General features: G+C 40.4%; 1 protein-coding gene across 1 annotated transcript in view; it reads left to right on the plus strand.

The window, feature by feature from the left end:
- FBN1 (fibrillin 1) overlaps positions 1 to 12,685 on the plus strand; it is a 142,680-nt gene that overhangs the window by 4,017 nt on the left and 125,978 nt on the right. The window contains exons 2-3 of the mRNA XM_054272493.1: positions 9,559 to 9,641; positions 10,551 to 10,649. Of these exons, the coding sequence (XP_054128468.1) occupies positions 9,559 to 9,641; positions 10,551 to 10,649 (182 nt within the window). The remainder of the gene's footprint in view (positions 1 to 9,558; positions 9,642 to 10,550; positions 10,650 to 12,685) is intronic.

Below are 12,685 nucleotides of genomic sequence, written 5' to 3' on the forward strand. Positions count from 1 at the left end.
AATTAGGGCTTCTGGTTTTAGTTTTAAACCAATCTTTACCACTAAAAGCCTGCTGAAGAAAAGCAGATTTTCTGTACTGGTAAATATTTGTTTATACTGAAAAACCTCAAAGATTTTTCTTACCACTTGTGGCCTGCACACCTCTGTGCAGCTGCTGGTGCCACACCTTGTCAGTGCCACTCTGCAAGTGGGGGCAGCCTGAATACTTGGAAATAAAAAACTTAATTAAAAATACATGCAGGATGCTGTAATACCCCATGTGCTGGAGCACTCACCTGGCTTCCAGGTGGCCTGGCTGGCTTCCTTCCAGTCCTCTGTGCCTGTGGGGTAAAGCTTACTTGGAGGATGAAGACCTTTTTTTCCAGCATATCCTAGTGTGAAAACCGAAGTCTTGGGCAATTACGCTTAGTGTTAACATTCTGCACCTCTCTGAATATATTTGCCAATGATTATGGTACTGGTCTTTTGTTATTACATGATCCTTTGAAATCTAGTTCTGGAGTGAAATGAGTTCACAGACATTGGCACTATTCCTCATATATGTGTTTCCTCTCTTTTGGTATGGTGTGATTTGATGTAGGTGTGAATTGTGGAGCAGGAGAAAAACAGTAAAAAGGAAATCATCTTCAGGGCTTTGTGGTCCTTGTAGTCTGAATTGTGTTGTTTGGACACCATCTCTTTGGAAGGCACAGCCTTAATCCAAATTCTGGTTTATCAGTTTTGGGGGGAGGCTTCTTGGCCTGTGTAGTTTGTAGGGCAGAATTAGGACTTTATTCATTTTGGGCATGCCAGTGCAACCTGTGGTTAAAACTCTTGGTGAATACCTTTGTGGTCTCCCTTTCAGTGGGAGGCTCTGAGGCACATGATTCTGTTTCTGACAGCCTAGCCAGTCTTCCTCTTTGTGATCTTTCTCATATTATATTCTAGCAGGACACAAATGGTTTTGAAGAGCCATATGCCTCTCCTAAAATACATTAGATAATTACCTTTTTGCCATTTGGTGGTAGTAGGTCATAAACAGAGAAGCAGAGGAAAAAGGCTGCAATCAACAGTGTAGCAGCATTCTTGATGGACTGTCTGAAACAAGATTGTTTCGGAAATGTAAAATCAGCCTGGGAGACTAAGATGAAGCAGGTTTCCTATGACCCAGCACCACTGTGCCAAGTTGACATGTTGAACATCAGAAGGCAAGACTGGATGTAATTCTTTTCCTTTCTTCCCCTCATTTATCTATTTATTCATTTTTATCTGCTTAGCTGTTGGCTTTATTAGGCTGTCTGCCCCTGATGCTGCAGGACCAGTCACAGCTGGCCTGTGGTGGGATTTGTGTATTTCACATCAGGGTTGTCACTTTGTGTCCCATTGCAGGAAGGTACATCCCGAGGGGTCCTTTAAGGGTGATAGTTGCTATGACATAATTGCTTGGCAGGTTAGAAACAGATTAATCCCACAGCCCTTACTCAGACACGAGACATGTCATGGATAGTACTTTCTTTCTTTCTTTGTGTTCCAGATAATAATTTTCTTCTGTGGATTTGGTGTGCAGTTATCTCATCTTATGTGTGGTGGTGACTTTCTGGAGACTTTCTCATCTCAGTTTGTTAGTGTTTAATTGAACTTTTACTGACAGGGGTGTACTGTGTTTAGAAACTGGAGGCATAAAGAGTTGGGGGGAGAACAGCACCTGCAGGAAGTGTGTCTTGTTGGAGCAGGGTGCAGTAATTTGCAGTTTGCAGTGCAGATTTCCTGAGAGAATTGCTCCGAGGAGACAGAAGAAACTCTGACTTGGCGTAGCTGCACTTTCCTCAGTCAAGAGCGTACTTAAGTATTATGAAAGTAGACTTCTCCCCTGTTGTGAGCCAGCAGGATACATTTTGTGTTCAGTGGTGGTTCCACAGGTTGTTTATCAGATTCTGTATCTCCTGGGTCAGTTGCCCTTGGTCCCTGGATAAGTTCTGCTCCATGTACACCTTCACACCTGTGTCAGAACCTTTGGGGCTGTGCTGGGCTCGAGGATGCAGACTTGAAGTAAGTGTAGGGCTGCTCTCAGTTGATATGGGAGCAAAGGGAGGATCTTTGGGTCAGAGCTTGGCAGGAACAGTCCATCTGTCAGCTTCACTGACAGTTGTCCTTATCAAATCAGATTACAGCTTCTGTTTCCCTGTATGTTTATTTTCCTTTCCTGTGGTGTGTTGCTCAGCATTGCTGCTCACTTAGGATAGTCTTTGTCATTCCTCTTCCATCCTGCAAGCTTGAATGTTTAGTGTATGAACTTCAATACAGTTTTTGACAAGGGTCACTTTAAATATGTTCATGGACTGAGCAACCTGTGATTGTTAGAATTGTTAGTATTACCCAAAAGAAGGACCCCAAATATTTAGCTGTATGGATCACTAGGAAAATTTCCTCTTGGTAGAAATGTGATAGACACTGGGTAATAGGAGACCATCTCTACTTAAATAATACTTTAGGACCTCGAGATCTTTGAATGTGCATGTATGAAAATAGTAAGAAACGAATCATTAACTTTTTTGTTTTGCAATGAGAATGAATCCCATCTCATTCTTCTTCATCTCCCTGCTGAACCCTAAAGATGAAGAGGATATAGAGGCATGTCTGTCACTTTGGTCTTGCTCCCCAGACTCAGTAAATATTTTTGTAAAATGGACCAATTGTGGCCTGGAGTGTTTCTGATTAACCATTGCACTGTGCTGGGAAATATATTTGTAGCTTTTCAATCTTATATTTCTCCTTTGGTTTACTCATCCATTCTGACCTTCCCACCTAGTTTTCTTTGTTTAATCTTTTTAAAAGGATTTCAGACCTACTGAACAGCTTCATTCATGCTAAGGCTGGTGTGCAGATAGAGGCATGAGGACAATAATTTGGTTTTTGTGACAGTTCAGTAAAGTCAGGCTCTTCTTTGGAAGGTACATTGGGATGTAAAATATAGCCTGTTAAATTAAAACCTCTGCCTTCTGGTTTTGCTTATAGATTTTGACTGAAGTATGAAGGAGGTCTAGCTTTTATCTGGAAAAATATTTTCAATGTTGACTTGCTGGAGAATCTGTTGTTTTCCTTTCTACTTCTCATTTTATGAAATGATTCATGACCATTATAGCCTCAGAAATACCAAATGAAAGCCACAGTTCTTTTGTCTACAGGCTTAATCATTTTCATCCTCTTTTTCAAGCTTCCCTCTCTCATATTTTGCTGGAGGACATCAGAATATCCAGTGATGTTCAGCTGAGGTTTCAAACTAAAATTTGTTTCCTTTCAGGAACATTATTTTCCTGTTTCTTTTCTTCTTTGTTTTTCCCTTTAATATTCCATCTTTTTCTCTTCCCTGTGTACAGAGTAAGTTACCAATGTCTGCTTGGGACAAGATTAACTAAAACTAAAATAGGGTTTTCCTACTTCCTTATGGCAGATGTGCAGGTAATTAATCTTTTGAAAATATGGAGTCACTGTCCCAGCAAGGAGAGAGACAAAGGGTAGAATATTGTGTAGTGAAGGGAGGAGAAATACTGATAACTTACCTAAAATAAATCTTCAGTAGCCTAAGGGAGAGCACTTAATACACAAATTAATGGTATTGCTTAACACCTAAGTGCATTCTCTGCCAGTATTGATGCAAGTGTCAGGTATAGGAGACTCCCTAAAGGATTGATGTCCTCCATGAGGAGGATGGTGGGTGGTACCAGCACAACTTTCAGCCTCCAGGGAAGCCTCAACAAGGGCCTGGCTGGCCTTGGCTTTGGCTGGCCAGTGTGCCCACACCAGCCCTTGTGCTGCTGCTCAGCTTGGGCATGGGTGGTGGAAATCCTGAGCTCCCTGGGTGCTTTCCCTTGGGAAACTGTTAGAGGTTTGCCCCCTCAGGAGCCATTAGTGGGTACATGGTGAGTGTGGGGAGTAGACCTGGGGATGTGAAATTATCTCTCCCTGTTCCCCTCTTGGAAGTGATAGCTAAGCATTGCCTTAGCCCACAGTTACATCCATTTCCCATAGGATGTTTTTAGTGCTACCAGATAGAAAAGACTTCTTGTCCTCTGAATATATCTTTTTAGTTTGGTTTTTTTTGGAGTGTGTTTTAATAAAGTACCTGAGGGATCCTTCCTGTTTATCCCCTCACTTGTCCACTGGCAGATGGTTTCTTTTGGTGATGTCCTTGTACTTTGTGTCTTACACGGCCATGTAGATGGGTTTTGAACTGGACCCGTTGACATTCTCAAGTGGAACAATGAAGGAATACATGCCAGAAACGCGTCTGTCCCTGGCTATGAATGAGAACAATGCCTGGCTGTCAGGTTAGATGAGCGTGTCCCTGCAAAAGACAGGGTTGGATTTTCAGAGCAATTGTGGAAGAATTCTCTTAATGTCAATGCTGGTTTTGGATTGCTGTATTTAGCTGTCGCAGTGTGATGGAGGTTAGGGTTAGAAAAGTGTTCAGGTTTGCTGCAGGAAACTTGCATGTCATTTTGAACTTTAGGCCAGAGCCAAAGATACCCGTAGAGCTGCTCAGCATGTTATTTTTTTAGTTGAACTGAGCCAGGATTCTGGACAGCAGTATCCTCACTGTCAGAGTGAGAAATAGTTATCATATTAGGCTCTCTGCATGGCACAGCCTTGCTTATTGCAGTGTAAAAATGAGTACATCACATGCAATCCTTTCTATGTAAAAATACATATTTTGATTAAAAGTGCATGCTTATTCTTTATAGTATAATAGAAGCTAAATTTTGTGTTTGTTCCAGAGTATAGCATAGTTTCCTAGGGTTTCCTTTTATATGATTGAAATAAATAGCTTCAAGAATCAGATCTTCCCTTCCCAGTTCTGCTTTGCTCACTGCTCCTTGGAGGAGGGGGTAGGTGCCAGCACAGCTAAAGGAGGTGCTTTAGATACTGACCTCTAATTTATGCATGCTTGGCTTATGTCATCTAAGTGAGGAGGGATCTTGGAAGGCCATGTGGTCCAACCCCCACTCAGAGCAGGGTGAACTTAAATCAGGTTGCTCATTGCTGTGTCCACTAAAGTTTGGACTGTATCTGGTGATGGAAGTTCTTGATTCTGTAGGAAAGCTGAGTAAAACTCCAGTGGAGTCAGCAGAGCTGCTCCAGTCTGTGCATTTAGTATTAATTCTGAGACACTGAGAAATTTAGGTAGGTACATAATGCTGGCTTACAGCAAAAAGTATAAATCTGATTTTGTGTCTCTTGAAACCTACTAGTAAAAGCAATTCATCATCACATTCTGGAGCCTTAACAAGCCCATTTTTAAGACCAGCCTCCCATTTTTTCAGGTGCAGTTTGTCATTCTTTTTAACTGTCCAGTGCAAGCATGGAAACATCACTCCAATTTTATGTGGACATGATCAGCAAATAGTTCTGGGTACAGTTTTAGCAGCTACCAGTTACCCACATAAGAAGGAAAATCGGCAAAGCTTTCTCTAAAAACAACCCCTGGCTGATGATATTGCTTTAAATGGTATTTTTCTGCCAGAAAACTGGGTCGTATGCTAACCACTGCAGCCAAATAGTTAGTAGAAATTGTTCATTTGCAAGGAAGAGTCCCCGGGTGTTTTCCTAGGGAGAGAAAAAACAAGTTGAGGGAGCTATGGGAAACCCTTCCCGGTATCCCTGCATCCCAGCTCTCTAACTGGTGGTCAGCTGTTTCTCTTGCTCTCTCAGCTGCCCTCTGCCCACTCTGTCTGGTGTCTGTGTAATTTATTTGAGACCCGTGCTTTGGGTTTGATTCAGCGCGGATTACGCCAGCGTTGGCCGGCGCATGGCAGTGCTGCTGACACAATTTCTGCCTGAAGCCTCGCTCACAGCTGTGCCAGGAACTCTTCCTCCCATGGGAGTTGCAGATGGGCAATGCTTTCTTCCGGAGAGGGCTGTAATTTCCTCGAGGGGTCACAGGCAGGGCAGAGTGGGGATGTAGAGAATTAGCCCTCCCCCCTGGCAGGCTGCAGCACGGGGCTGTGATGAGGACAGTCCCAATGCCAGAGGTGTCCCTGCCATTCCCGGGCTGGGTGTTCACTGCTGCTGGCTTCACACAGGGTATTGAGAGTCTCCCTCACTTCTCTCGCTGTCATGTACCCTTGCTGCCTGGTTATAGCTGATAAGAAGACTCTGCCAAGCTTAGCATGATTTGTTTCTCATTATTTTACCCCTATGTGCCCACTCCGCCAATCCCTGTGCAGTGCCTGGGTAGTGGCTGCAGGTTGGGGGAGCCGGGCAGCCTCACATCCTTGCTAAGCCAGGTCTCTGGAGGCATGGGTGGGACAGCCCCAGTCTGTCCCTTCCGTGGGTCACATCAGTGTTGCCCTGTGGAGAGAGGAGACCTTTTATTTGAGAGGCTGTGCCAGCCAGGGGCAGTGGTGCATCTCCAGGAGGTGATGCTGCAGCTCTGCCCGGCTCATTCTGCACACGCTGGGGAGGGTCCCACACAGCTTTCCTTGGTAATGGCTGTAGGGCCCTGTGGCTGCTTCTGCAAAGAATATATTCTAGTTTGGTGCATGCAGGTGCTGTCAATATCCATGCAAACCTATCACTCTCAGGTGTTAGTTATCAGAATTTCCAGATGAACCTTTTTCTCTCTGCTGTTCTAAGATTTTTCTAGCTGATGACTCATGTCTAATGTCTTTTGATAATTCAACTCACTTTGCTACTGAATTTCTGCTTGTGTATCATTAATCAAAGACATAATATCTTGTTTAATTTAGACATCTTTGATGAAAGTCTGGGCATCAGCCATCCTGTCTCTCAGCACCATACCATTACAGAAATCCTTTTATACTTTACAAGTTCATTAAGTGTCTCTAAAATAAAATGTAAGACTTTTTAAATTTCAATGATAATAGCTTTGTTCTGAGATTCTCTGTTCCTTATCTGGGCTTTGGAGTGAAAGGAAGGTGCTGTAGGTAGTTTCAGGGCATACAGATATGTTTTTGCTTATTTTATCATTACAAATCAGATTTTATAACTGCATTCTGTTTCTAGTGCTGTTCAGGAAAACAGTTTTATAAGAATATAAAACACTTTTTTAGTATTCATAGCTTATAATATCAGCAGGAAAATATGCTCTATTCAACACACAGTGGGTAACTGTTCAAAGCAAGTGCCATGATAGAGCCTTTACAATTTGATTGATGGATTCCATGATTTTACATGAGGTAAATGATTTATTATTGCCTTGAATACTTTATTTATGGGGATTTATTGCTATAGTGTCTGATCACCTCATAAATATAAATTAATTTAACCTTCAAAATTAATTATTTTCAAAGTCATTTTACAAATATGCACGATTTAAGAACACTCCCTTAGAATGTTCTTAGTCTCAAAGAAGCAACATTCAGACTTTAATATAGGTTTCTTTTATAAGCTAGACAGCAGCTTTCTGACGAAAAAGTGTTCCACTGGAAAATGCACTTGTCAGGCTCAAACTGTTCCATGGAAGCACAGTTTGATGACTTTTCTTTTTTTTCTTTCAAAGCTAGGCTCACTGCACTGAAGTTGGAGGCTCCTGGTTGTATGGCTTAGTCTACCCTGTGGACAGCTTCAAGGCTTTCAGGGTTTCTGACTTCATAGTTGCTGGCACATCTAGGTTTTCCAGAGTCCCATTTGGAAAAAAACAGGTTTCTCTGTGACACAGAAATCTGCTTTTGACTCTTAACGTGGACCAGATGGTCCCCAAAGCCACATACTTGCTGAGACTGAAATTTGGCAGAGTACATAAACATCACTTTATGGTCAGCCTTCTATAGATCCTCACCAGCTGGAAGACGAAATGAGTGGTTTATGCCATAGGTTGTAACAGGTAGCAAGAAACCCATTCTATCTGTCTGGATAAGTTCCATCATTTCTTCTGACTAGAGAAGGTGAAAAGCAATCTCACTTGTCTGCTTGCCAGTCTTACTTGGCAGATGATTGTGGAGCAACATTTGGCATTGATGAACAGGGAACTCTAGGAAAGTTACATGGTTATAGCCCTGCAGGGAAGTGGCTGACATTACTAAAACTTGAATACATTGGAATTAAATGAATAAGACTTTGAGTCTGTAACAGCAGTTGCAGGAAGGGAAAAGGAGCCTGCAACAAGTCCAATTGTGTTGCTCACATTCACCTCTGTTACTACTTTGTAATTATCCAGAACCAGTGGAAGGCAATGGTAGTACTTGCTTTGACTTAAGCAGATTCTGGCCATGGTTGGAAAGAATAGGTGTCACTGAAATTGGTGTAGTCAGAATACTTGAAATTGCATTAGTACTGCATATCCCTAAATAAACAGAGTATATAACTTTTGTTAGTTGGAAAACGTGCATAAAGAAATGTTTGTATATATTGAGATTGTTTGTCTTAAGTGGCCTCACCAAATGAAGTAACTGTTGTTTACTTAAACGTTGCAGTACTAGCAATGAAGAACTTTCTGAAAGACCAAGGACAAAATAATAATAGAGAACTCTTCTTAAAACAGTAAACATTTCAATCTGTCTCTAACTGTATACAATATTTTAATATAGCAGTTCCTAGGAAGTTTCTAGCTGCATTAAGCTGTTGAGTAATGGCTCACAATATTAGCAGAGTTTGTAAAATTTTCCTCTGCTAAGATTATTAAGCGTAAAACAAAAGAAGGCACATGTTCCCATTTTTTAAAGTATTCTTACTAGCTTTATTTGCATGGATAGATACATCAAATAAATGGGACAAGATAGATTAAAAGAATTTACTGTCCCTCTATCAGAGACATAGAATAATTTCAACTTTTCTATTTTTATCAATAAAATCATGATAGGAATAGTGTAATGTCCTGTCAGCTTTCAGCTGTCATAAACTCTAGTAATAAAGTTATTTGACAGGGTAAATCTGGATGTGAGGAATGGGTTGGACAGGAAAATTCCTGTAGATTCCTCCTCATTTAAGGAGAGAAGTAGGCCCCTCATTCTAATTTCATAGTACTCTATCACTACATACACCCACATCCTTGATTATTTTTGGTAGTAATTTTTCCTAATGAAGAATTCACATATTTTGACTCATTTATTTGGCTAATGTTCTTGTTGGCATGTTTCACTCACACATACGTAGTTTTGTTCATGGACAAAATAGGGAACAGTAATAATAAATACAGCTTTAGAGTACAGAAAAGAAAGCAACAGGAAGATTTAAAATTCCTACTCAAAGAGCACTAGATTTAATTTGTGATTATTAATGATGCTCGATGCTAATTTTTTAAGTGTGTGAGTTTTGCTCAAAAAACCTGGATGGTTACTTCTTCAGATATGGAGTATTGTGAGAGAGAGTTTCCCCATTCTATTCCTGTTGTTCAGATATTACTGATTTGATTTTGTGCATGTGATGTAATCTTTAATTTTCAGAAGTGTATGTTACCTAAAACCCCCAAAAACTACAGGCCAAAAACATACAACACTTCTAAATTTAATTATTGAAATGTATATTGTAGTGATTTACCTTTGCCATTTTAGGTCTCTACTTCCAAAACATATTTCTGAGTAAAAATAAGAATTCATCCTTATCCTTTTTATTTTTTCCCAGACCAAATGTGTGTGGATCACGTTACAATGCCTACTGCTGCCCTGGATGGAAAACATTACCTGGTGGAAACCAATGCATAGTCCGTAAGTCAATCTCGTTATGTGCTATGACTGATGTTTATCTTTGTCCTTCTATGTCTCAGGGTGGTTTTAATTGTATACCAGAACTGAAATGTGTTTCTCTGTGTTTTCAATAGCAGCTATGCATGATTGCTTTACCATTTAAAATATATTAAGCTAATATACAAAGTTTCATGGGCTACAACACAGTGATGTGATACCAATATTTAACAAAAGATTAATCTCGTCCACATGTTCTGTTTAAGTCTCTACTAAAGGCTTCCAAGGGGTGTGTAAACTCCTGGGAATGAGTGCAATATGTTAATCTATGTAGGTTAATGGAAGGAGGCAACAGCATCAGGCTAGCAAATGCATTTTCTCCACTTCTTTGGACCATATCCCTGAAATATATATGTAGGGATATAAATGTATGCATACATCATAGTGCTATATGCATATTCATATGTAGTAGAACAGTGTACCAGAAATAACTCCTAAAGGCACTTTGCCCAAGGCTGATAAGACTCTCTCCAGAGATCCTGCAGCAGCATGCTGTCAGATGGGAATGTCTGCTCTGTCTGTGTGTGGTGCAGAAATAAAGGAAGCATTATGTTGCTGCCTCAGTGCCATCCTTCCTCCAGGAAGGTCTGGTAAAATGGAAAACAGTTTCACTCTTCCACGGAAATATCCCCATATCTAGTGTGGTCTGTGGCATGTACCCAGACCTTTTTATAGCAGATGGTGAAGGTCTAGGTCTTAGCTGCCCCCCATAAAGATGCAGATGAACGGGAGGAACTGTTTTGGGATCTGTTATATGCGGTTTAATGAGTTTGTGGGTATTTATGTTATGGTACTGAATTTTCTGTCAGGTGTTTTTTTATGTGTTTGAGGTTTTTGAGACATATTTTAAAGGCATTTATGTTTTCTTAATAGCAATCTGCAGACATTCCTGTGGGGATGGATTTTGCTCTAGACCAAACATGTGCACATGCCCAAATGGTCAGATAGCCCCCTCCTGTGGTTCAAAATCAAGTAAGTATTTCTTCTGTGTCTCTGATATTGCTCTTTTGAGTCTGTGAAGCTACTAAGGTATGTAAAATAGTTCAGTGGTCAGTATTTAAGACAAATAACCTCTGAGTCACCAGACATACTTTCACCACAGGAAGGGAAGTGTAGCTTTCTATGATGAAACTGAAGAATGACTCAGAGATGGGCTTTTGGAGATGCTTCTTTTTTTTGCCAAATCAAACCCAAAGCAGTCTTATTGGAAACTATTTTCATTTGCCACTTTTTAACAGAATATACCTTATTTCTGTTCACTGGAAGACATGAGCATGTATACAACAAAAGTTGTAGTGATAGACAGTTCTTGACAATTGGCTGATCTTGACATGCTTTGGAATTTCCTTCAGATTTCAAGGATTATAAACTAGACACTATGTGTGCTGTATGTTAATACCTAGGCCTACAAGCTTTAGAGCATTTCCTTGCCAGGCTCAGTACATATCTTCTGAATCTAATACTGCTGACTTTCTTCAGGTGACACTTCTGTAGGTACTAGAGGTACAGAGTTGCCCAAGGTTTTAAGTGGAACAGCTTTTCATCAGAAAAACCAAGATTCTTTGAAAATGAAGGTTTTCAGAGAGATGACTTTTCCTAGAAGTGTTTGTATTTCAAGTTTTCAAGAAAGGTTCCCCAGAGCCAGGAAAAAATGTGTACAATTAAATTCGCTCAACGAACAGAGAACTCAATGGCTAAACATGAGTTGAGTGTTTGATATTGAGTAGGATTCATATCTGAGATGCCAACTGTAAAGTACTCTGTATTCTCATTTGAACGTGGTTCTTGTCTCTTAGAAATGTAGAAGATTGAGATTTTTTTACACCATATGAAGTTTCTGGAAAGAATTTTGGGGGAGACTTGTTCCCACAAATGCCTGTAACTATCTGAACAACATATTGACAAAAGTCAGTGGGGGGATGCACTCAGCTGAGGTCTCTAATATTATGCAAAGTAGTTATCCTTTTAGTTCTGAGTATCTTTTGAAACTCAGTGTGTGGTCTGCTTTGCTTCTGTATTTTTTACTTTGCCCTTTTTTTGCTTTCCTGGTTGATAAGAGTTTTCCCACATAACTGGCCATTTCAGTTTGTGGTTTTAGCATCCTTTTTATGCAACAACAGTGGAAAAACATTAACAACTGCAGAATGTAATGGAATGGCATGTACTAAAATGGTAAATATTGTTCTTTGTAGTTCAACTCATCTCATGCTCCTGTGATGTATGTTAGCGAGAGGACAGCATGAGGAAGATGTGGAGCTATGGAGTTCCCAGAGAGTACTGGAGGGAGGGAAGGGTGCAAAATGCTGCACAAATGTGTGTGGTGGTGTGTTCCTGCCTGGGTTTGCAGCTACACCTTTACCAGCTGCTTATGCCTTAGTCCTATAAGGCAGTAAAGGAAGATATGACCTTCTCCCCTTACCCTTCAGGCACAGAAGGAGAGATGCATCCCTGTTTCTGTTACCTGTTTTGGCACCTTTGGCAGGAACAAGTGGGCCTTACCTCATGTTTTTCTTTGGCCCCACTGAAGTCTTTTATGAGTCAAGACTCAAAAGAAACATAGGGTAAAGTTTTTGGTTCTTCTTGTAGCTTTTCTTCTGAAATACTCCACCATTGTTCTCCATAGTTTTAGCCTTCATTGGAGTTGTTCAGTTTCTGCAGTAACATAAGACACATTTTGTGTATCCCCTTAATTTATTGAAACATACCAATTCTAAAAGCAAAAGTGTCTGGTAAGTTGCGGAGAAAAGATTCTCCACTGCTTCTGTGCACTCATGTGTAATGTTTTTATGATTTAGCACATCATTAGTACTTACGGAACATACTTTATGTAAATAATTTGTGCTATTGGCACTGTAGACAAAACCCATGAATATGTATTTACACAACAGACCACAATGACTTAGATCTGCAATTAGAAAACAAAGTAAACAGTTTGTTTAAAAGTACTGTTTGACATCAAATGGTTACAGTTAATATTTTGTCAGAATATTCATTCTTTAAACCTTATT

Source organism: Melozone crissalis, unplaced genomic scaffold (genome assembly GCF_028551555.1).
Source record: "Melozone crissalis strain CALT ecotype California unplaced genomic scaffold, PUWL_Pcris_2 ptg000014l_1, whole genome shotgun sequence".
In the NCBI taxonomy this organism is placed as follows: domain Eukaryota; kingdom Metazoa; phylum Chordata; class Aves; order Passeriformes; family Passerellidae; genus Melozone; species Melozone crissalis.